General features: G+C 40.1%; 1 protein-coding gene across 4 annotated transcripts in view; it reads left to right on the top strand.

The window, feature by feature from the left end:
• The window catches only part of SNX25 (sorting nexin 25), a 59,983-nt gene extending 34,378 nt beyond the window's left edge, over positions 1-25,605 (top strand). For 3 of the 4 annotated variants that reach the window (XM_010709783.2, XM_019614667.1, XM_010709784.2), the window contains 13 exons: positions 4,699-4,889; positions 8,111-8,242; positions 8,854-9,129; positions 12,878-13,033; positions 14,609-14,740; positions 16,095-16,235; positions 16,809-16,922; positions 19,060-19,224; positions 21,634-21,751; positions 22,876-22,942; positions 23,528-23,709; positions 24,872-24,972; positions 25,448-25,605. In XM_010709783.2, coding sequence (XP_010708085.1) covers positions 4,699-4,889; positions 8,111-8,242; positions 8,854-9,129; positions 12,878-13,033; positions 14,609-14,740; positions 16,095-16,235; positions 16,809-16,922; positions 19,060-19,224; positions 21,634-21,751; positions 22,876-22,942; positions 23,528-23,709; positions 24,872-24,972; positions 25,448-25,522 — 1,850 coding nt within the window. In that variant the 3' untranslated portion in view covers positions 25,523-25,605. Of the gene's footprint in view, positions 1-4,698; positions 4,890-8,110; positions 8,243-8,853; positions 9,130-12,877; positions 13,034-14,608; positions 14,741-16,094; positions 16,236-16,808; positions 16,923-19,059; positions 19,225-21,633; positions 21,752-22,875; positions 22,943-23,162; positions 23,417-23,527; positions 23,710-24,871; positions 24,973-25,447 lie in introns of those variants that run through there. The other variant, XR_002114200.2, reaches the window with a different exon arrangement.
• Positions 25,606-25,669: the final 64 nt, after the last annotated feature.

Below are 25,669 nucleotides of genomic sequence, written 5' to 3'. Positions count from 1 at the left end.
GGAATATGTTTTTACAAAATGTGTATCCTTTATGTTTTGAAAGACTACAAATGCTTACCTGGAAGTTTGTTGCGTGTAGTTGTCTTCAGGTAAAACTGAGCAAATCTCTTTGAGGACAGTTTCCAATATTCTGAATGGATTTATTTTATTTACCTTCTGTATTTCTTCACCCTCCATCATCTGTGTGACAGTATGACCAGAAACCATCCTTACATGGCAGTTTAGAACTGTTTTTTGGATACTGCACTGTAACTGACCACATCCTTGTTGAGGAAAATTGTTCCTTTTCAAGCAGGTGTTGTGAGACAGGTTGAAAAAGAAGCCATTTATTTCTGAATGAAAAAATCTACTGAGTGACAGTAGGTTTCTCCTGCTGAGCATTTCCACTGTGCATCTAGATACTTGGTTTTGAAGTGGAGCTGAGGACTTACACAGAAACAGAGCTGTCTGTGGATAGGCTTCCTTATGTACTGTAGTTCTGAAAGATGCTTGAACGTTCAGCTTTAGAAAGGGGCTTTTCTTTTGGAAACTCAGACTCCAAACTGACTTGGAAGAGTGGGTTGTGATGCGTGAGTTTTGTCAAGATGATAATTTCGGGTATAGTAAAATGGATACTGCCCTGTTCCAGTGCATTACAGACGCCATCTAACTTAATTATGACAAAACTAGATTACGCCTTCCCACCACACCATCTCCCACAAAGGGATACGCAATTATTTTTGCATAGCTTGGTGGCAGCATTTAAAGAGCTGCATACAGCTATGCTTGCATGAATATGTAGAAGGAATCCTCCACTCAGTTCTGGTGAGGCCGTGCCTGTGTGATTCTTGTGGATGGAAATGAAATGATTCTGATCGTGGCAGACTGATTTGTTTTCATTTGTTATTTTCAAATGAGTTCCCCAGAGGAGCTGCTGCTTCCTTTTCCTGAGATCCTTTATGTGAGTTAGTGATGGCCAAAAGAGGGTGGGAGGAAGGCTGACTAGTCAGACAGAAGTGACCAAGAGGAACATAGAGGCTATGTGTGGTCAGGGTTATGTAGCTGTAAAGAACATACTTTCTCCCACACTCAAGTTTACCATATAGTCAGTGTGATGTTGAAGGGTGTGTTGTGCTACATGTTTCTAGGAATCAGCACCTGAATTCTCTGTAATGTCCCTTTAGGGACTGGACATGAGGAAACATTTGAGGTGAAGGGGTCTGACACTAGAACAGGCTTCCTAGTGAGGTGGTTGATGCCCCACATCTGTCGGTGTTAGAGAGGCGTTTGGAGAATGCCTTCCTTTATATACTCTTTTGATTAGCCCTGCAGTGGTCAGGTAGATGTACAATTCTATTAACTTTCTGTAAACTTGTGGTTCTTGTTAAATGTCAGACTAGTGGCCTAAATGCTCAGTAGAAGTTCAGCTTAGCATTAAGTAGGCTGTGCGTGTGCTAAGCTCAGCTCTTGCAAAAAGGTCCTACAGAAATGCATACGAAGTCACGCGCATGCAGTGTTCCTCCAGAGACTGGAGACAGAGTCAGTGTGCTATGCTTGTTGCCAGGTGACTTGAGACTGTCTTTCTCCAAGCTCTAAAAGGAGACTTGTTGTTTCCATTTGAGTTACATTTTTGCAGAGTAACTATTAAAATGAGAAGCCTATTTGCATGCTGCTTCTATGGAGAAAGGGACAGTAAAGAAGTTCCTGATTAGCTGCTGCTGGAAAAGTCCTGTGCAGCTTGTGGAGGAAGCGTGTGTCTCATTTTGCTGATGAGAAGCAGGTTTTTTGTTTGTTTGTTTTCAAGCGGGGGGGGAGGGGGGAAACCATCCGAAAACTGTAAAGTTTTGCTAGTAAAAAATTGTTCAAATCTTGCATTTTCTTTCTTTGCATGGAACAACATTAGTAGCATGTCTGCTTCTCTTCCCTTTATTGGTGCTTACTGAAGGGTATGTGAGTAAATGCAAGCTGCTGCTTTTGTAACGTTCTGGTTTTAATTGGTTTTTGCCAGGATATCTGAATGTAGTGAACATACCGATTCTCAGAAATGGTGAAAAGGCTTGTATTTGTATTTCAGTGCTGTGGTAATAGGAGAGGATGGATTGAAAAGAGCACGCTGCTCGCTGCAGTGCTCTGCATGGACCTCATGTTTGTTGGCAGAGGGACCTCACTGCCAGGCTCTCCTGCTGACAGGAGTGGGTTGGCAGTGGGATCTTCAGCTCTCCACCTGAAGTGGTTCTGACATGGAGTGGCTCGTTATGGACGTGAAGATATTTTCAAAGTAATTCATCCCAGGAAGCGGGTGTGGTGTAGGGTTTGTTTTTCTTTCCTGGAGAGCTTCTATGATCACAGGATGTAAGACTTAACGTAATAAGCACGTTTTCCTCTAAAACCCTCTGAGAACGTGTTGTTCTTTGCTAAGGAAGTTTTAAGAAGGTCATCATATAGCACTGGTCATGGACTTGGAAAGTGTCAGTTTTTGAGCAGTAAGAGTCAGTCAGCTCTGCAGAGTGGCAGCTGTGTTTGCAGAGGAGTAAGGGAGAAAGATTCAGTCAGAAGAGGAGGCTGAGGAGTTGTACTAGGGGAGGTTCAGAGTAGATGTTAGGAAACATTTCTTCACCAGAAGAGTGGCAGTGCATTGGCACACGCCGAGGGAGGTGGTGGAGTCACTATCCATGGAGGCATCTAAAGAACTTGTACATGTGGTATTGAGGAATGTGGATTAAAGGGCAGTATTGGTGGAAGGTGGACAGTTGGACTAGATTATCTTAGAGGTCTTTTCCAACCTTAATGATTCTAGGATGCGTGGCAGCTTAGCTAGCACGGGATGAAGATGTGTGGGTCTACCTGTGGGCACCGTAGCTGAAAGAAGAGGTGAGGAGGATTTGGGCAGTGGTTCTGTCAGGCCTATGCTTGTCAGTATGTATGCGTTTTGAGCCCAAAGTATTTAAGCTATTGAGAGAACTGTGAACTTCCAGAAACCATCTTGAAGTTGGGTGGAGCAGGGGAAATGCTGGGTTTTAATCTTTCAAATTCAATCTACTGTCCATGTATTTGTATTGTCAGTATATTTAATTGTGAGGGAGATCTATTTTGTGCTTCAGGTTTCTTCCTTCTTTTCCTTTTGTTGTTCTCCTCTCCTTTTCCCTCAGTAATACTGGTACCTCCGCTCAGGGAACTGAACCACTAAATTAAATGCTCTGTTGACTTCCCTGTGGAGATAACATGCCAGGAAAACAGATGGCTTATTTCTTTCATGGTAAACTCATTTTATCTTTTGCTTCAGTGAGTATTATCTGTGTAGTTCATTATTATATGGCAGCTCAGATGTAAATGATACTTAGCAAATAAGACACACTAACAGTCCTTGAATCAGGAAGCTTCCATACTGACATGTATAAATATGTGCAGCAAATGAAGTAAGATTAAGAATATAGTAAAGTATTTTGGGAGTATATCAGTATTCATGTTACATGTAGGGATTTAGGGATCTCTACACACTTTGAGTTGCCCCTCTGTATATGAAGGGCAAAACTCATGAAAATATTTACATGTTGCTTTTAAGGGTAAATAAGTGGGCAAAAAAAGAAAATCTATAAGAAAAGATAGTTCAGTGTATTAGAAATGTATTTCAGGTACCTATTTGAAGTCATTCCAAAGAGGTTTCCTTTTTCTTTGTATGCATTCACAGAATCTAGCTGTATGGTTGCTTCTTTCTAGTAGCTGTTCTGCAAATGGAATGCTGTTTTTGTCCACAACATTTTACTACATTTGATATTTCAAAAAAAATAGCACAATGTATCTCTGTCATTTATCCCTGAGCAGTGAATTAATCCTGAGCAGAAGCCCAAGTACTTTGCTATGGAGCTCTAGTTGCAGCCTGAAAAAGCAGGAATGTTTTCTGGAACAGGAGGATATTCAAACCAATGTAGAAATGCGAATCAGTTGCACCCTGCAGCTACATAGAACAGGCATGATTTCAGCTCAGTAGGTTTTTTTATATGCTTTATCTGCTATGTTTTGTTTTGCTTTGTTTTTTAGTTTTTTTTAATAACTAAATAGAATACACAAACATCATACCTTTTGTTACCAAGCCCTCTTCAGCTGACTGTCTTTCTCATTACTTCACTACTCAACGGAATTGTACAGTCTTGCTAGGGCAATACTAGGTCTTTTATAGTCATCTCAATTTTTCATATGGGCTGGGAGTGAGACCATATGTTGTGCTGTTTGCATCAAGCTTAAGAAATTTGGATTTACAAGTGATATGCAGGAATATGGAATGCTGAGCTGGGAAGGATTGAGTCTGGTCCTTGTTGTATTCAGTCCTGGTCACGTTCAGTGAGGTACATAAACTATCCGCTCAGTGACTTATTGTACACCATGGCTGCAGGTAGCACCCTAACGCTGTCTCAGAATTGTTCAACCTATAGTAAAAATTTAGAATCTGTGTCTTATAGCAGATGATGGTGAGAGAGTTGAATAAATCAGCATTCAATGGACGTTTTTTTTTCCTCTGAACTGTTTTATATAAACACATGAGGCATCACTGGAGAACACTTCAAAATAATCCGAATTCATATACAAACTTCACAGCAGCTGTACTCATGGGCACAGTCGATTCCCAAATGACAAATGCTGTGATCACACAGGGCACAGAGGCACTGAGGAGATAACGTTTTTGTGTTGTAAAAAATGATCTCTGATTTGCTTTGTTCTCAGATTCAAAAGGGAAAGAAACTGCAGCGATGAAAGCTGACCTGCTGAGAGCTCGCAACATGAAGAGGTATATTAATCAGTTGACAGTGGCAAAGAAGCAATGTGAGAAGAGAATAAGGTTCTTGGGAGGGCCTGCTTATGATCAACAGGAAGACGGCTTTTCTGATGAAGGTGATGGCTCTCAGAGTCAGAAGGTATGAATTGAATAGTACTTAGATTGCCTGAAGGTCATTCTAAATGTGTTAGCACTGGTTCATATTAACTCTGCTGTCATTAATCCTCCCTTCCCCCAGGAATCAAGTGTAAATTAATTGCTGTATGTTTTATGTTGGGAAATAACTGCTGTAGTATCTGGAAAGACTCATTGATCATCCAGGTTGGAATGTTGCTGACCATGGAACATCAGGATTAGCTGGCATACTGTGTGCAGGGAATTCATTAGATTGTGGCAGCAACTTTATTTCAAAAGAGTTCAACATATCCACAAAATTTCTTTGCCTCTTGTTATATTTACTGTAGGAAATACCTGTGGGTTTTGTAAATATTGAGTTACTCAAAAGCAAACACTTCTTGAAAGCAACTAGTAAAACTAAGAGCAGTCCCTGCAGGAAAAATTCTTAAGACTGTTGACTGCTTATTTTCTACGTCACTCTACTCTAGGAATGGAAAAAAAACCAACAAAACAACAAGCATAATTGCTGTTGCATTAGTCAGCAGCTACAGAAATAAAATAATAGCTAATTACTCTGGCTAAATTTTGTTTAGTTGCTTCCTTGTGTAATTTACTCCCCCCCTCTGGGCAAAGCGCAGCAATTTCTGTATTCTGATTAGAAGATTTTATCTTTTTATGTAGGTAGAACAAAGAAGTTAACCCTTCTTGTAGGATTTCTAAGTTTCGTTGCATTCTTATAATAATTATAACTGAGTGTATCATTTCTCTGTCATGCAACTTTTTCTGTTGTTTCTTACCTGTTATGCACTGTTCATTGTGAATGTGGTTTGAAAGAGCGCAGCTCTCCGCCCTCCACTTGTCCTTCAAGAGCCATTTCAGATAGTTTGTCAAAGATTGTGCTGAGGCAGCCCAGAGCTGTTTCCTGAAATTGAATGGAGCAAGTGGTGCCAGTGGGAAAAAGGCAGAGAGAAGCATGTGGCAGAACCTTGAAGGCCACTGATGCCTGTGAGCAGACTGTTCAGGGCCTGCTGAGAGGGTCTGTGCTTTCTGGGGTAGATACATAGTGACATACAATTGTTAGAGAAACAGGGTCAGGTAGTGAAGCTGCACTGGGTAGGGGTGCTGATGATTGCATTGGCAGTAGAAGTGATAGGATCTAGTGCTGCTCTGCTTCTGCAGAGCAGTTTCGATATGTTTCTACAAAGAAAGCATAGAACTCCCCCTCACCCATGTCAGAGCAGTAAACAGGAAAACTGCTTTTCTGTTCTGTTGTTCCCAGTGCAGTGCGACCAGAAAAGAGGCTCAGGGAGGCTGAACACAAGACAGCGGCCATGCTGCTCTTCTCTGAGCGCAATGAAATGCCCAGGGCTTGGCTTTGTGGGGGAACTGCCTTCACTGTCATTCTTTCTCATCCACTGCCTGTATTGCAGTAGCTGCAGTCTGAGATCTTAAAGGCCCCCAGCCCCTTCTACACAGGCAATTTTGATTTTTCACAGCAACAGGACAAAGTGTTCCTTTAAAATTTAGCAGATAAACTGATGTTGAAGTTGCTGCTGCTGACCCTTAACTTCTTGTTGAAGCCTGGGTGTGAAAGCTTTTCTGTTAAGCTAGTGCTTAACCTGCAGAATAGGTAGCTCCTGGAGAAAAAAAACTGGGATTTTGCCTTTCTTTAACATGTATGAAATAGGTCAGAAACAGACGTTTACTGATAGAGTTCTGAATTATTGTTTTATGCAAGTGTAGTACAGGAGCTTGAATATATCATTAACTCTGGGAAATGTTTGGTGCTAGCTGAATAAAGAATAAATTGACTAGTGGCCTAAATTCATATTTTGGTTTCATTTCTGCTTCCTACTTCCCCTTTCTTGCAGTTTTAGGGCAGTAATAGAGGTGCTGGTAAGGCTTTATTTTCTGACTATGTTCTGTCTTAAATGTGAGGATGGATTATCTGAAGTTGTCAGTTTTCCTGTTACAGATTAAAGAAAAAAAAATGATGTGCTTTGAAATACTTCTTTTTATAGCAGAAGATAATTACAAAAGTGTCACTTTTTTCTTTCGTAAACATGTATGAGTCACAAGATTGTATTAATTTTGCAGATTTCATTTAGCCCATTATTTCAAATGTGTAAATTACAATCAAATATTTAAAACTAATGAACAAAGACACTCAGCTACCACCTGAATCTGAATTGTCAGTAGCTCTGATACTGATTTACAGTGTGGCCTGGGTGTTAGATTTGCTTTCAGAGAAAATAGAGTTTTAATTAGTGTAATATATGTGCTCGTAATGATACTGGTGAGGACTAGGTTGAAACTCCTGCAGAAGAGCTTGATTCCATGGACCTTGGATAGATTCTGATTTAACTGGTGATTGGTGAGATTTTCACTGTGATTTCTGAGCTTCAGAAAGTAAAATCATGTAATGTCAGGGTAAGTGGTGGTATGGCATGTGGGAGTATAAAGAAGGAGAGCTGAAATTACTGTTTTGCTGAAGATGGTGTGTCTTCTGGCAGGAGTGGGCTTCCACATCAAGTAGCAAACTGAGAAAAGCCAAGTGAGCTCAAAATGAAGCCCTGAATACCAGAATTAATTTGAGATGTAGTATCTGTGAAGAAATGAATTATTGCTATAACCATGAACAATGATATGAGGAAATTTGGGAATTATTCAAGGCATTCTGAAAAAGACGGACTTACCTAAGAATGCCATTTTGAAACTGAAAGGCTTAATTTTTCCCGTGTACAAGCTACCTCCTATTGGATTGAGATGGATGTCGTTTATGTGGAGAAAAATTGGAGAGGTGACTCTAAGAAGAATGCTTATTGTTCTTCCTTAAAATTAAAGGGTATTTACTAACATTTGCCTTTCTCCAAATCCACAGAGTTGTCATTGTAATTTATGAGTAGCAAAGAAAGAATGTAAATTTTTCAAAGCAGAAGATGAGCAAATTACAACCAGTTGTCTTTTTTTTGTTGTTTCCCATGTGTGTACAGCTGTCTCTTTTGGATAACAAGAGGACATAAACATAATGTCTTCAGCTTTTAAATTCTGTTCACAAAATGTGGCTGAACTACTTGAAAACCTCTGTGCAGCAAGTGAAAGAATTCGGGTTGTTAGGAACGTCACTTTGGAAGCATAGTTTGATTACCTTTGTTACCCTAGTCTAGATCAATGATGAAGATTTACTGTTTGGTGCCAGGTAGGTATTTTCAGTGGTTTTACACTTGTTTGTCTTTTCTTCAGATTCTTCAGTTTGAAGAAATATTGGCCAACCCTTCATACCGAGAGCATTTTCGAATCTATATGGATAGAATGGATAAGGTGGCTTTGATTGATCTGTGGGAGTCTGTGGAGAACCTGAGGAGTGCTAACAAGGTGGGGAAAACTGCAAGTCCATGTGGCTTGTATATGAACCAGAATATCTGCTTGCTTTTAAAATAGCGATGCTATAGGATGGGTGCTGAGCAATTTTGGACTTTTTTTTAGCTTCTTAATGTTTGGGGATAGTATGGCAATTAAAAATTGTGGACTTCTTTGATAGTGACAATAGTTTACTATTTTTTTATGTGGCATCGTGACCTATAAAAAATGATACCTCATAGGCAAAAGTACTAATTTCCCTCTCCACCAGAGAGAAAGTGTGCAATAGGAGATTGGCTTTGCATTCTGAAAATACCCAGTTTCCTGTCCTGGTACATGTGTCTCTGGTGTGCTTTTAAAAGCAATGGGTGTGGAAGCTTTGATAATTTTAGAACACAGCTGTTTTTCACTTAACAAATATCAGTGCTTACCTTGTGAAATGGACTGTTTTGCACAGGTGCACAGGCAGAGTGCCTGATCTCAGTAAGAGGTTTACAAATATGCTCATTCATCTGGGCATGAAATCAGCTTGATCACCCTCCAAGTTATGCACCTGGATCCAGAGCCATCCTGGTATTGTGAATGTTATTTATTATTCTCTTCATCTCCCCATCCTTGCTTTGCAGGCTGAAATACCTCAGCTGGTGAGTGACATTTACCAGAATTTTTTTGTGGAAAGCAGAGAAATACCTGTGGAAAAATCACTTTATAAAGAAGTAGAGCAAAGTCTTGTGGGTAATAAAGGCATTGAAGTATTCTACAGAATTCAGGCAGATGTTTATGAAACTCTGAAGGACAGATATTACCCCTCATTTATCGTCAGTGATTTATATGAGAGATCAGTCAAGAAGGAAGAAGAAAGAAGTTCTGTCCAAGTAACTCCTGAGGACAAAGATGAAGCTGTGAGTCACCTTGACAATTTCTTTCAACATTGCTTACTTACAATGAGCTGGAGATGATCCTGCTTAAAGTGTGTAGAAGTATCTTCTGTCCTTGAGCTTTGCATTTCTTTTTTTTTCTGATATGTTTATAAATATTGTAACTTCTGTAGTTTCAGTGGATAAACTCAGTGTTTGCAGTCTCTTTGAAACAAAACAGTACAAAATGGCTGACAACTTTAAATTAGTTAAAAGTACCTATTTTGGATTTCTAAGCCTTTTATATTCCTTCATTTTGCTTTTTAGTATCACAGAATGCAAGATGCCTCATACAAACTCAGCTGTTTCATTTGTCAGTCAAGGAAGTCTCAGTGATTTTGTACTTTTCTCTTGGATACTCTCCATTCCTTCCCTCCCTGCACATGCTAGGTCTTAAAGTTGCAAAAAAGGAAGAGAAAGTTAAAAAGGAAAAAATATAATCCTAGTGTTTTTATTAATTTATGGAACAAAACAACAGACTGTGTTGGAAGAATAAACTGATTACAATAGCAATGCGACTTGAGATACTGAAACAGAACATTTCAAATGCCAAGCAGTAACCCAACAGCTGCTGCCTTGGGGCAGGCGTTTCCAGTGCGTTCTCTAAATCGGTCATGCTGGGGCAACTGGTTATTTTGATCTAAGAACACTTTGACAAGGGCATCTCTCAGGCTTGTGAGCATCTTTCACTTAGGCTGCCACTTCAAGGCAGCAGTAGTATCTTCGCTTTGCTCTGAACAGAGTGACATGTACTGGTTTGTCAGAAACGGAATCTAAGTGAGAAAAATGAGAGCAGAATCCAGAGGCGCTAATGCCAACCTAAGCAGTTAGAAGCAGTTATTCCAAAGCCTAAGACTTTCCGGCTTGCTGTTTAAATATTACTTCTTCAGATGAGCTGCTGTAAAGAAATTACTTCCCATACAAATCTTGAGAGCTTGCTCAGTTTTTTATTGTTCATTTTTCCCAGAGTCCTTTTCCTTGACCAAGTATTCAAGACCTGCTTTCTTTTTTTCATGGCTGACCCAGCTGTGTGTTGAGAGCGGTAGGTATGTCAGGAATGTCCTGCCCTTTTAGTGGCACTGGTTGGACTTGGAGGAAATGCTGTTACTCTTTTTGCACCACGCTTTCTGTTCTGGGCTCTGCCCGTTTTATTCTTTTCATGTATTTTATTCAGAGTTGCACCGTTCTCACCAGTGGTGATAATCATTTCTCAAGGAAAACTAACACCATGCTTTAGGACTGAGCTGACTGTCAGATAATGTTCACTGCTGAAACAATCAGATCTTGGACATAGGCATCATCTGTTTTTCCTCTCAGTATTTGGTTAAATGCATGCCAAGTTTGAAGGCTGTGTTTGCTGTGAAACCTTAAAGATTAAAATATGGCCAAATTTTCTATATGGTTGAAGTTTTTCTGCATCTTTTTAAATTACAAGCTAAGTGTGAAGTTGCATGTGCTGTTAGAGCATCATCTAATAGAGTGATTCTAATGGCTCTGCGTGAGGCTTCAGGGTATTTGGGGTGGGAATAAATTATAGCAAGTTATTCCTCTAGAAGTTTCCAATAGCCTTCCAAGTGTGGGTGGAAATACCAACTACAAGCTAGCAAACAGCCTTTTTCCCCCACATATAAGAAACTGCAGTTGAGACTTTGGTATGCCTGGAGGTTTCTATGTAGTCAGTGAGTACTGGTTGTTTTGGGCTGGTTTGGATTTTGGTGGCCTATATTCACACTTTTTGGGGCACTGTGGGAATTGTGTGTGTTCAGTTTCCATTCACTTTTGTATTGAGATAAAAGCCATGTAGTGCCCCTTCTGGGTAGAGGGCACAAATGCGAGCCTTGATGGAATGTGAGAAGACCAAACCAGGCGAGGGCATGCTCTGCTGGTCCTGCTGCTGGTGGAACAAGCTTTTCCTTCTCATCTGTCATCACTGTTTGTATCAGTGGACGAAGCTCCATTTAAGGGTCACAAGTAAAGACACAGAAGCAAACAGAACAAGTCTGGAGGCTGTGCTGGAGCTCTGTGGCAGATTATTGCAGAGTCCCAAGTCTGTGTTCTGAAGATCTAGTGGAAATAGAAGTTGTGGAGATAAGGTGAAAGCAGCACAATCCATTATGGTCTCAGCTTTGAGTATGTTGATTGATTATTTGATAAACTGATAATTTTATTGGAGGTAACTTGCTGTTTGTCATTTTATGACAAACTTGCATTCAGCGCTGTTTTCCTGCTGAAAGGCTCAGAATCATTGAATGATGGATTTTACAGCCTTCCTCTGGGAGCAGAGCCTCACTGCTTTGTAATTAAATGCAGTCCTTTGGTGAGTGGAGCCAGACTTGGTGTGAGCAGCTGTCAGCTCTTCCCTGCTGAAACTAATATTCCTGATTCTGTATGAAGTCTGTGCTTCCCTGCAGGTTCAAATGTTTGGCTTATGATCTGTGGAGTTTTGAATAAAGTCCAGTGTTGCTAATACTTATTATTTGTATTATTGTAGTGCCAGGAGACAATAAGAAGGTGTAAGCTTATCTCTGCACGCGTGCTTTGAAGCAGTCTCTGACTCACCAAATTTACAGATCATGCAAAGCAGATGGAAGGACAGGGCATGCAGCTAGTATTTGCTCAGCCACATAGGAGACAAAGGCAGAGGTGGAAAAGGACATGGATTTCTTTGCCTAGAACTCCTGATTTCTACCTTACGTTACCATCCTTTAGAAGGACCAAACTGAGGAGGTTAATTATTGCTGCCACTGTATCCTTCTCAAACTTATTTCACTAAGATGTAAACTCAGAGATTTCCTTCTGTTAGGTTTATGTTAAAATGAGACGAAACTTATATAGTGGAAAAATCATTAAATAACACAGAAGTCTGTCCCTTGTTTGTGAGATTAGATTAATCCCACTGATAAAACCAAGATCCATTCAGCCACAGGCAAACCTCAGAGATTTTTGAGGATGACATTGCTGATGGTGGGTGCATCACAATGCTGTTTGCTGAATCTCAGCCTCTTCATTCCTATTTGAGGAGCTACCGTAAGAACAGGGAAGTTAAGGCAGATGTCAGAAGTTGTTAAAGAGGAAGTTGCTGAAAGGTGTGAAGTTCTGCATTTTTTTCTACGTGTTTGCCATGCAGCAGATGGGAAAATCAGTTGGTTTGTTTCAATGACTATGAGAAAATCATTACTGAATTTAGGTAACGCATATGTGCTTCTGACACATTTTTTATTAGCGTTTCTAAAAACAGCAGTAAAATCTGTTTACAAAGAGATAGGACGTGGTTAGCTGGTTCTACAGGCTGGTAAATCTGTTTTGTAAAGGTTTGTTGGAGGCAGGATTGTGTGTTAGAGCTCTGGTTTTATTTTTCCTCTTGTCTTACTACCTTCCAGCTCAGGGCTCAGTATTTGCTGTCCTATCTGGTTCTGAATATTGAGTTACTAAGCTGTTGTTGCTTTTAAATGAAAGGTTGATTCTTCCTGTCACACCACAGACTTTGCTCAAAGGTCATTTTCATTTGGAAGAGTTTCATGCAGATGTAGTATAAATGATAATTTGACATTTTTTTCTTATGTCTCATATTGGATCTGCTGGTTGAAGTGTATATGAGAATTTGTTAGATTAATATACCAGTAGACCTACATGTTTATCCATATGAAGAATAAATGTGAAATGCATTTGGAGCAAACAAAATTTTTCCTTTTTTCACCTTAATGATGCAGTCATCCCCATCCTCTGTTTCTAGAGCCAAGGTTGTGGAGAAGCTACTGAAGAATGCAGCACAGGAATTAATGAACAGGCCAGTTATGCTGTAAATAAGCTTCGCCAACTAAACGACAAGCTTAAATATAAGAAACAGGCTCTAAATTCCATATGTAATTCACCAAAACCCAACAAAAAGGTGAGTACCTTGGTTTTCTTCAGTCCTTTTTTTATATGATGTGTTTATGTAATATCCAGTCATATCAGGCCCTTTCTGGACAAGTCTGATGCCTTTTTTGTTCGCCCTGTTTTTAAAAGTGCAGTCAGAGCTTGGTGATAACTGTTTTTTTTCCATTTTTTAAAGCTACCGTCAATACAACTGCAGCTGTGATTTAAATTTTGTCATAAAATAATGACCTCTCCTCCCATAGTCTTGTTGCTCTGTCCACAGCAAATCAGATTTCTTCCTTGCATCTCTGCCCACTTACATCTGTATAATTAATTGTTTGTGACAGCTGGCTCTGAGTCCTTGCTGCATCTGCAGCGCTGCAGTGTAGGGCTGCGCTCATTAACTGCTGCTCCCTCTGCTGTCTTGCAAGTAGCACAGCAGTGTCAAGGTGTCCCAACATGCAATGGGCTCGCTTAAATAAAGGAAAAGAAGACCCATGAAAGTGACTTATTTCCTTTATAAGGAGTCAAGAGAAAGCTGCAGAGAATATTTTCATCAGCCTAAGATTTGGGGGAATGGCTGAAATGGCCTGGGCCTACACCATGGCTCAAGACTGTGGGCTCTTCCTTCCTTCTTTTGTTACTTCACATGGGGTGAGTGCAGCAATGCTGGTCTGAACAGAAGTTGACAGCCCACTCATTCTCATTGCTCCAGGGACATATGCCTCTAAAGCAGGGTGTGGGCAGTAGCCTTGGAGGCTACAATGGCCAGCTTTGTTCCCTCTGTCCCTTCCACACCTTCCATCTGCCATTGCCTGTCTGGGCAGCCTGTGCCAGGGTCTCACCACTCCGAATAAATGTGGAAGCAGCTGTCTATTTTTTAATAATATGATATATCACTCCATTACATTTATGAACCTTCGCTGTAAAACTTGTAGCACAGGAGCACATCCTGGCAGCAGATTGTACATAGATGCCACATTTTATGTATACTTACCCTTTCTAGATACTGTCCCCTGGGATTAGGTATAGATAGTTATTTTTGCTGATATTGTAAGATATCTCCTTTGTGAGATTGACTGTGAGCTATGTGCTGATGAGAACATCTTATTATTATTATTTTTTTTTCAACGTGTGGTTTCCACAAAAGTAAGTCCTCCACTTTTCAAAACAGAAGTGAGTTAAGTGGTAACTACTTGGGTAAATGTTACCATAGCTTTGTTCCTGGAAATGTAATCTATTCCCAAGCTCTTCCATCTCATTGTGTGTATCTGAAATGGAAAAATGGTAGGGAGGATGCCTTTGGTAAGTAGTGTTGCAATAATTGCAATTTCAATTTAGAAAAAAACTTGTAATATATGAACTGTGTAATAAATAATCCTATCTAATGTGCCTCTTTTATCCTGAGGGTCTGACAGTATCATGCCATTCTGACGTGGTTTTCATTTTAGTATTGGAGTTGATCTTTGAGGCTAATGTATTGTACAAGTGTACTGTCATGATTTCCTTTTGGACATTCTTTCTGAATAGTAGCCTCAGAAATGTGACTAGATGGGCCACCCAAGCTTTTTCTTCCCAGTGATAATTGATAAATCTTCCTCTGCAGATTGTTTCTAAGCTGAAGGATGAGATCACTCTGATGGAGAGAGAGCATAACGACCTTCAGTTGCACATTGCAAGAACAGACTGGTGGTGTGAGAATCTTGGCATGTGGAAAGCCTTCATCATCTCAGGCGAGGTATGGTTTTTATGCGTCTTCATCCTCTGCAGCAGCTCAAACTTGCAGAAATAGAAGGATAAAAAAAATTGCATATGCTTTCTTTTTGCCTTTGTGTACGTGTGTGTACTTTGTATTTGCCTGGGGGGAAAAACAACTTTTTCTGAACTCCTTTCTTTCCCAGGTGTTTACTGTATTGTATACAGAAACATTTCCAGTCCCCAGACTCTGTTGTAATGGAGTTATTAAAACACCTGTGTATATGTGAGCAGGTTTTGGCATTGGGTAAACAAATTTGCTATCTTAAGAGCACAGTTTTTCATTAGAGCTGCCTCATGCTATAAGTACCATGCTTTTGCACTTGAACATGATAGTCTCACCAGTATGCTTCAAAGATATGCACACTTTTTGCACTTTGTATTACAATATGTAATGATATTGCAGTTTCAAGGGACTAGAATAGGATACCCAGAAAGAGAGTGCTTTATATCTGAGAGTAAGTTGCTCAGATCAGTGTTTCCATTTTTCAAAAATAGCTGTTGTGAGATATTTGCAGGAGACTTGCAAACACAAACCCAAAGGGTGGGGACCTTCCTAGTAGACACTGTTCCCTCTGAGCCACGTGCTGGAAACTGCTATTCAAGCAGCTCTTTTTGCAGTGTTCTGGCTGAGAAAGCAGGCAAGTAGTTCCTGAAATAACTGTGCTTGAAAACCAGGCATGTTTTTGGAAGTTGAAGCTGGTACTGTGTGTTCTGTCAGGATGCTGCTGCACCTTTTCTCTAGAGAGATGTGAAACCCAGAAGTCAGATAGGGTTTCCCAGTTTCCGTGGGCAGATACAGGAAGAGTGCATTACAGAGAATGTTCTCCTGGTGCAGCTGAGCAGCTGTACAAGATGCAGATATATTTTAACTGTGTACCTTCTGCACTGGTGTCGCAGCAGCTCTTCAAATCACCTGTCATAAGCATTAAGCATTGTCAGACTTCCATGGGCTTCTCAGAAAATGTGTGATAATTCTATGAATTTTAAAGTCTATTTTTCTATCTGGATTAATTAAGTCTTCTTAAAATAAAAGTTTGGAAAGCTTAAATATATTGTTACTTCCCTCAAACAGGTGGGGTGAGAATGGTGTTCTGTAGTCACCTTTCTGTTACTTGCCTATATATTAAGACAAACACGGGACACTTTTGTATAGTTTTCAGTTTGAGTTTTCTGTGGATTGTCTGATGTATCACCTTCACAAAGAGACTTAAATTTTGTGCAGTGATGGTGAGTGACTTTGCATGCCACTCTGGCAACCTAAATTGTTCCGCTGTTTACTTTCAGAGTTGTGCCTTATCTGTATTTTTGTTGGCTGTTTTGTTTTTCCCCATAAGGTTTTAGAAGAGAATGGAGAACAAGTGCCCTGTTACTCTGTCCTAGTGAGTTTACAAGAAGTCGGTGGAGCTGAAACTAAGAACTGGACTGTTCCCAGGAAGCTCAGTGAGTTTCAGAACCTACACCGGAAGCTCAGTGAGGTATGAATCTCAAGGGAGGGAGAGGATGTAGATTGCTAAAAGTTGTCAGGGTCATAAATGGAGAGGGGTAAAAAGCCAACACTGAATAACATACGAAAGTATGACCAGCTCTCCAGTCTTCTGGCTTTCACCCTTTCTAGGTTTATTACCCATATATACATTGCCTCTGCCAAATGTACATAGAATTATTTGCTTTTTTTTCTTAATAATGAGTGTTTTACTGAAGTGACCCAACATCTAAATAATGCACTTGCACCTGTCGGTGTTTTGAAAACTAAATTTTGTCTCTGGCTCCTGGAGAGGTATTGAAAGTGACACTCTTCAAATAGAGGAGATTTCCTCTTAATTTGCTCTACCTTTTCTGTCTTATAGAAGATTGATAATGGTGGTGTTGGAAGTTGCAGAAAAGTTTAGATGTGTCAGCCCACAGTGGGTAAGGGAGAGGTGTTTTTCAGCATGCTGAGCAGGATATGGAAGGCAGATGAGATTACAGAATCTCATTTCCATTTAGAACTGGCACCACTGTTGTTTTTCTGCACATGCATGTTAAGTGAGCTGCCCTTTCTCCTACAGTGCTTTCCATCATTAAAGAAAGTTCAGTTGCCTTCACTCAGCAAGCTGCCCTTCAAATCCATAGACCAGAAGTTCATGGAGAAGTCTAAGAACCAGCTTAATAACTTTCTGCAGGTAAGAAAGCAGACCACAGAGTGATGAAAGTACCAGAAGTTAAGACACAGCTGTATGTTCATCTCTTCTATCCTACAAGGATTTAATGACCACAGTTATTTTCCTTTTACCACACTTTTACAGCCACTGTTTGGAAAATCCTAGTTCTCCATCGTGCTTTGGTGAAAGTATCCATCTCCAACACTTCCTGCTAGTTTCCGAGTAATGTCTCTGTCCTTTCTCTCTTTGTGGGGTCTCAGTGTGCCATTTAGGTCTTAATCTTCTATCTTCCCCTCTCTGTTCTTTCCAAACAAGACTTCAGATGGTCCATCTTAGAGACTGCAAACTCCTGCCCCATTTTGACTGCAGCGCAAAGGGTCAGTGGTGGCAGAGCATTTTCCTTCTTAGTCCCAGGTTTGGTGTGTGGCCAGTTAGCTTGAGGGGCTGTCAGCAGGGAGGGGGAGTTGTGTCTCTTGCAGAGTGGAAGAAGAGGCTTGGCTTCTGTGGGAGTTGGGTGTCTGTGAACTAGGCTAATACTGCTGAGATTGCATTAATTTAATTGAATGCAGTGTGTGATTACTGTTTTTAGGTCACCTAGAGCCTCAGGTGGAGAGCCTTGTTATTTAATTTGTTTAAAATACAAAGGTATTTTTGGAGAGGGAGTTCAGTTTTGCTTCTGTAGACAAATTTGGTCTGAGGTAACACCACAAATTACATTCACAGCATTTGCTTTTTATTTTACAGCACTCTCTATATGTATGGCTGCTTTTTAAGATAGATTACTCAAATTCTCAAGCATTCTGTGTTAGCTGGAAGATATCAATATGAAAAGTGCGTAAACTTCAGAGTTACTTTCCTATTTGCCAGTGACTTGAGGAACAACCAAATGTTGCTGTTTGCCATGAACACTTTTCTTGGGGTTAATGTTATTAATCTGGATTCTTTCACAGTTAAGATGGAGGCTAAATTGGAATGGAGTACCTTTAGTTTTTAGTACGAACTTTACTTAAACTGATAGGATTTCAAACTTGGACAGGTTGCCAACTCGTTGTGTCCAAAAACATTATTAAAAAGAAATGTGCGAAAATTATAAACTAGGTGACTGTGAATCTTCATGTTTTTTTTCTTAGGTGCTGTCATGATCCTTTACCAAAATGTAGGTGGCAAAGCTTTATGTCCTTCTCTCTTGTCTTCCTTCCTACTCCTGATAGAGCTGTGATATCCCTTGCTCCCTGATGGCGGTACAGTCGTTGCCCATGTTCTGAGTAGTGCTGCTAGTGCCAGCAGCAAAAGACTGTGTAAGAACAACTTCTGCTAACTTGACCAGTGTCATTTTGTCATGAAGGAGTCTGGTGGCTACAAAAAGGGAATTCCTTTTTCCTCTGGCTCATCCACTGCCACCAGAAGCATTCTAAAGAGTGGGTTCTCCTGTCTTGTGGGCAAGAAGAAGTTGGCAGTAACCCTGCTGGAATTACAGCCTGGTGTGAGGGCTTGAGGCAGTCCGTGTGTTCATGTTCATTCTTTGCAGGGATGTGTAGCCTTGAAAGAATTTCTGTGAGATACTTGAGAAATTCAATTCATGGCATGCAGGGGTGGAATTCCTCAAAAGCTTCTGTGCTCGCATGCAGACAGGTGGGCGCTCCCAGGTGTGTTTGACTGAAGTCAGGTGTCTAAAGAAAACAACTGAATAATGCCTTGGGAGTTGATGTTCTCTCTATTTACTAAAAAGAGAGCATAGAGTAAAACAGCTCAACTGGGAGGACTGGCATTGTTAAGTGTGAGTCATCTAAAATGCATGAAGTTGAGATGAATTTGGCTGATAGTAGCCAGTCCTCTAGAGGTAAGTTAATTTGATCGTTGACCAGCTAAGAAGTAATAAATAATGAGTCCTAGAATGTCATTTTTAACTACAACACCTAGCAACTAATTTCTTACAAATCAGAACTTCATGTTTTTAAAAATGATTATCAGATTAAAGGCTTGACAAGCTTCTTAAAATAAGACATCATAGCCAAGCATCTGTCAGACACAGATTATTTTTTCTCATTCTACTTTTGAGCTATCTTAATCATTAAGTTTCATTAGCTGGCCTGATGCACTTTTTTCCTTACAAAGAAATAGTTAATGTGCTGTTTCTGTCTCTGCATTCCTTTCACAGAAATTGCTCTCTGATGAAAGGCTCTGTCAAAGTGAAGCACTTTATGCCTTCTTGAGCCCTTCTCCAGAACACCTCAAAGTGATTGATGTGCAAGGAAAAAAGTCATCTTTTTCACTCTCATCATTTTTAGAGCGACTTCCTTGTGACTGGTTTTCTCATCAGGAGGTAAGTTATCTTCCCAGATTTAATTACTTAGCCAGAGTAAGCAGACAGAGCCATTATTATAATACATTTGAATGGCAGGTAGTATTGGAAGGCATTTTTGAAAGGTCATTTTTAATTTACCTTTAGCAAACAAAGATTCAGAGAGAAGAGCTGCCTATGAATTTATAAGGTATTTTTAATAAATTTCCTGCCCTTTGACACATAGATATACGTATATATAGGTAACTGTGCAACCTATCACAAATGAATGAAAAGTCTATGTGGGATTGTTTATTTTTTATTAGTATTCCCGCTTTCTATGCTTTAGACATGCATGTTTTAGGGAGTTTTTCTCTTAAGAGACTTCTCTTGGCAGCAATAACTTGTGGAACAAAGCTGGTTTTGATGAAGAACGTCTGCAAATGGTACAGGCTCACGGAGGGAATTTGTGTATGCGGATGGTAGCCCATGTGGCCATGGTTGGCATATTTGATACTAAGGCATAAAAAACCCTCGTCTTTGAAAACACAACAAAGAAAAGATGAATGACTGAAATAGCTCACTGACTAAAACTAAAATTCCATGGTGCTCTGTCATGTGTTCTTTGGGTTACAGTTATACGACCTCCAGGGAACTGTTGCCATCACCAGTTGTATGTTATATGAAACAATTTTGCTAAATGCTGTAGTTTTCTGCAGTGAATGGGCCTCCTCAAGGCTAAGTGGAGTTAGGGAAACTTGTATTGAGCTGGCCTGTTAGTAGACAAAAAGGTGATCTTGCTACTGTTGCTAATAAGAAAATCCTGAAAAAATTGCACTGTATTCACACCTGGGCAATGAACACATTGTATTATTTCAGAGGAATTAATATAAGGAAAGTTTGAGATGCTTGTTTGACAGAAGTACTTCTGTTCTTCTAAAGATGGAAAATAGTTCATATTCACCATACTGAATAATAGGTAGAAGTAGCAAAAAAATAAAGAAGCTGGTAGTAGTGCACTAATTAATAGAAAAACATCCTCAAGAAAAAAGCCAGATCACGTGTGTGTTATATTATATTACTTGACTGTGTCGTGTTTTATTCCATATTTTGGACTCTATTGAAGAGCATGCTCTCTTGTAACTTTACATCTTGTCTCACGTTATTCAGATATGTGCAGGAGAAACAATATTAACCACTTGAGTGCTGCTTTCAGGATTATATATTGCAGCAATTTCAGATCTCAGATACCCGGGGTTCCTTAAATGGGGCTAAATTTGGAATGGAATTAAATAAAAGGAAAAGTACAACTGATAGATCCAGAGAGGGGTTCGGGGGGTTATGAATTATTAATGGGGATAGAAAACGCACCACTACAGTGCAGTAAGAGTTACTTACTGCATTTTCTAAATCGAGGAGGATTCAATTGAGCAGAAAAACAGATTGGGGACCACAGAGGGGTCATTGGATTTGCCCTTCTGCTCTGAGTAGGCTCAGCTATACCAGCAGAATTACTGTCAAGTCTCTATCTGGGGTGCATTTAAACCTCCAGTGACCAATGGATGCTCTGCAGCCACGCAGGGCAGTGTGTCACAATTTTCAGCTCTCTCCTTGGTTATAAGCCTGTTCTTACCATCTAACCCAAATCTTGCTGTATTCAACCAGCCCTTGTCCTGTCTGCAGCAAACACAGAGCAGCCCATTCCCTTTCTTTAGAGAAAACATCTGTGTTTGGGTGAGGATTGTGCTCTTTATCAGGAGTTACTTTCCTTGGGTCTTTTACTCTTTTACTTCTTAGAGTGTGCAGCACCAGCATTCCCTACCACTTTCTGTGTAGTTCTCAGAGTTCTGCTCTGCACTTTCCTGATCATCCACATTTTTCTTGGAAATACGACTGATTTTGAAATGCATTGCACTCACTGGGTTTTCATATTCCTATGTGTGAAAATCTTTACATATACTCACAACTGTCTCATGGACAGCATTCCTGCCTACGCATCATGCTGTTATGCTTGCCTTTTGCACAGCAGCATGGCCCTGGGATCTTTCTCCTGTACTATTATCGGTATCAATATTTTCGTTTCCTGCATTTACATAGTGAGTTATTGCTGCTTTGCAGTGCTGGGCATTGCAAAGGTGGGGTTTGAAGGATGGGAAGAAGGTGTAAGATGTTCTGGTATACAGCTAAAACGCTGCAGGATAGGACTTTAAAATCACAGAACAAAAGGGTTGGAAGGGACCTTGAAGATCATCCAGTTCCAGCCCCATGTGCAGGCAGGGTTTGGATGATAGGCAATTGAAAGTCCATCACTGTTAGGCAAAAAAAGAAAACAAATTAAGAGAAATTAAGTCATGAAGGAGGTTTTCTGGACCAGAAGATGAGAAGGGGAAAAAAAAAAAAGCAGTATTGAAGAAATGTCATGCCGTGCCTACTTTGTCCCTCTGTTCTTAGGAAGAAACGGAAGAGGACAGTGACCTGTCAGATTATGGGGAAGAGGTGGATGGAAAAAGGGACTCTATTGCTGAGCCATGTTTCATGCTGATTGGGGAGATTTTTGAGCTGCGAGGAAGTAAGCTGCAAACGTGCTTATTTGCTAGTGGAACCTGTTGGCCAAGAAATCTGGGATGCTTTGTAATTCACATTTTTCTATTCCAAAAAGTTGAAATATTCTTGAAACCTCTGTAGCCAACTAATCTGGCAAGGAGCTGTTTTGCAATAGTCCTAACTATTAAACTTCAGAATAAAAGTGCTATTACAGTGTAACATTGCAGTAAAAATGTCACTGTCAAGAGAGGGAATATGCATTTTCATTAAAGAAAATGAATTTGGAGAAAATAGGGAAGTACAACACCACATTATCTGTATGTGGGCTACAGATTGCAACATACAATTTATGAGGAAGGAAAGACAACTCCATCACAGGATGTGCCACCAATGAATCAATGTAGTTTTAATGGCAATTTCAAGTGCATTATGGATGCATTTCAGTTCTACACTTTTTATAATGGAAAAGATGCTGTAACTAACTGGCACCTTTCCCTACCAGATTTATTCCTTCTTTATGTAACTGAGTGATGAAAACTATTTTTGGTTCTATTTGAATGTGGAGCCACACTTGACACTTTATAAAATTAGCTACAGGGTAATTATTACAAAATGCAGCCCTTTCCAAAAATAACAGATGTAGATTCCAAATATAAGCTTTTCTTCTAATGATGGTGAACAGCATGAAAGAACTATTAGACTCTAATTACTAGGAAGCACTTACATTTGTTCCTTTAATTGGCAATGGAAAGCTAACTATGTGAGTGAGAATGCTTTTGGAATTGCAGTGCTGCTGCTGCATATACAGCAATGTAGTTGTAGGGTACAGAAAGTCTTCTTTTTCTTCTAGCACAAAAAGTGGTTGGGCAGTTTCATGGTTCAGTGCACTTCAAATATTCTTGAACATTAAAGCTGACAGTATCAATGGCAAATGCATAATGCAGATGTGTTTCTGCCATCTGCAGGACTTAAAAACTGTATAGCAAACAGTACAGAGAAAACAAGAAAAAAAGAGACTCATATACCATTAATTAACATTTAATGCCAGGGATGGGTTTTTGGTTTGTGGTTTTTAGGGGATATGATTATGGGTTCTGTAATGTTAGTAATTCCGTGACCTTCATTTCCTGTCCTCTTTCATCGTTCCAGTGTTTAAGTGGGTGAGAAAAACATTAATTGCACTAGTACAAGTCACTTTTGGAAGAACCATCAACAAGTAAGTGCCTGTTACTTGAATTGAACCTGCAACATCATTCCACAGGGAAAAGACTGAGCAGAATTGTTGAGAGTAACAATAATAACAATCTGGATGCTCTGTTGTATATGATAATCCACATTTGTTTTCCATAGCTCAGTTTACAGATAGGTTGAGTAGAGAAGCCACAGATGTGGCTTATCTTTCAGCCCATTTACCCAGGACTTTTTCCCCTACACAGGGCTTTACTTTTGAAAGAAACTGGGAGACTGGAACCCTAAGAGACTTCTCAATGAAGCGGCCTTGCGTGTGTGATGAGCTCCTGCCCTGTTTTTCTGAATGACCTGGCTCTGAGTAGCTCTTTGTGGAATATGTATTTGCAGGCTACACTGAAGTGCAGCCTGCTGTATATCTCAGTCAGTATCTGCAGTGATCTCCATTTTAGAGCACAGCTGCTCAGTACAGCGTGCTGTAATGCTGGTGGAATTGGCATTGGTAAATTGAGATAGTTACATGAAGATAAGCATTGCTTCCACTGTTTTTTAGTAGGGGAAAAAAACAGGTTTGGATAAGATGTGATGTGCTCACTTCCACGCTTTTTTACAGGCAAATCCGTGACACTGTACACTGGATGTTCAGTGAAGCAATGCTTGTTTACTATATTGGCGTGTTTCGAGATGCTTTTTGGCCAAATGGAAAGCTAGCACCACCACCAACTGCCAAGAGTGATGAACAAAGGCAAGAGACCAAACAGCGAGCACAGCAAAAACTACTTGAAAACATTCCAGGTGAGAACACCTCTATTCTGCTTAATCCCATATCTAATAACTAGTAAGGAAACCAGTTAATCAAATCCTGTTCTGCTGCATTTTAGATTTTTCCTTTGGAGCTGTGAGTCATGCTTATTTGCATAAATAAGTGTAATTTTGGCCTTACTCTTTGCTTCTCCCATCTTTGTCTGGTAAATGGCATGGGCTTGGTAGTACCAGAGGATAGAAGGTCCAGTATTGCTGGAGTTTGTACATAATACTCATTAAGAAAGCTAAGTGAAGTTTGGGTACTTTCTGCTATATCCCAGTGAGCAAACAGGAGGTGGTTCTGCTGCCTGGAACTACTTGACATACAGGAAGAGTGGCACCACAGTCATTGCCACTTGCTCTAATATTCTAAAATGGAAGAGGGAGGTCTACCCATGTTGTCATTATTGTGTGATGCTGTGCATTTCTGAGAAGAGGTTTCAGGGCACTGAATATTGGTGGGACCTGCAGCCTGGACAGAAGCACCCCAGGCAGAGTGGCGTTTGCAGTGCTTTCCTTTAATGCCCTTTAATCACCACCAAGTGAGGCAGCTTCCCCTTGAGTGTGCACCACTGTCCTAGAACAGCCTTCCCTAGTAGGTTTGGGTTTTCTTATTTGTTTTTCAGTTAGAAGGGATGCTTCAGGGTATATCTGAATTTACCTGAAATTAATGATGAAGCACTAGATTTATTCTCCACTGTAATTTAATCCAAAATGTAGATGAAAGGCGTAGATTTCCCTCATCTGCTTGCTTCTGAGAAGTATTTCTGGGAAGGTGGAGAGTAAATCTTAACTGACGGAGGAATTCTTTGTGTCTGAAGGTATTTTTCAGTGAATAGATTAATAATGTTTGCCATTAGACATGACTGTGTAATGACTACATATCGCATTAAAACACTTAAAGAATATTGTCACCAAGATGCATAAACTATTATTTAACTCAGCTGACTTGAGAGCGAAGGGTACCCTTCCAACCAGTGACCTGAGTTACCTATGTGTTTTTAAAAGGCTGGCGGATGGCATCTGTACATCTAACTGTCTACCATGAAGGGCAGCGTTTCATTTTCCAGCCTTATGTATTTTTGGGTAGTAGTGTTGGTTGGACACTGCCTAGCAGGAGTGAAGCTGTACGCTGAAGTCATGTTCGTTGCAGATACTCTGCAGAGCCTCGTTGGACAGCAAAACGCCCGCCATGGTGTAGTGAAAGTGTTCAATGCACTGCAAGAAAGAAAGGCCAACAAGCATCTACTCTATGTGAGTAACCAGAAAAGTGGGCTTTTAGTTTTAGAATCTTCTTAATTGCTGAGTTCCACTCAGAATTAAAGCCTAGGGTGCGTGGTTTTGCACACATAATGGTTGTATGGTACTAATCTCTGCAAGTAACGTTTTTGTTCTTGAGCAAAGTCAGAAAAAACATTTCATCATCTGAATCATTTTGAGTAACAAACAGCTGTTTAAAATACAGTACTGCTTTTGTCTACAACAGTCTCCACACATCCAAGCTGCCCAACTTCATAAGATACGCACTGATTTATTATAGCTGAGAAGAAGCAGACAGTCACAGCATTGCTTGGAGAATCCGAGGCTTTCAGAACAGCAGTTGCATGAAAGATGAGCAGGAGGACCTTGTATGCTGCTGTTACCTGTGATGTTCTGAATATATCAGAAAGGTTAAGAGAAATGCTAATTTGGCATCTGTATTCAACCTCATATCTTCTCTGTTTTTCAGGTTTTGCTGGAACTGCTGCTAACTGAACTGTGTCCTGAGCTACGAGCTCATTTAGAGCAGCTTAATGCCACTTAGGTTTGAATCTGCACAAGTGGACCACTAGAGAAATGTCTATGTCCAATAATAGACATTAAACTTATTTTCCTCTTTTCCATAGAGGGCTGAGGACTATGATTATTTTTAGGGTTTTTCTTTTTCCTCTCGAGATCTTTTTTTTTTTTT

This window comes from Meleagris gallopavo, chromosome 4, assembly GCF_000146605.3.
Source record: "Meleagris gallopavo isolate NT-WF06-2002-E0010 breed Aviagen turkey brand Nicholas breeding stock chromosome 4, Turkey_5.1, whole genome shotgun sequence".
Taxonomy (NCBI): domain Eukaryota; kingdom Metazoa; phylum Chordata; class Aves; order Galliformes; family Phasianidae; genus Meleagris; species Meleagris gallopavo.
The sequence above is the reverse complement of the archived record's forward strand: the minus strand, read 5'-3'. Positions and strand labels throughout refer to the sequence as shown.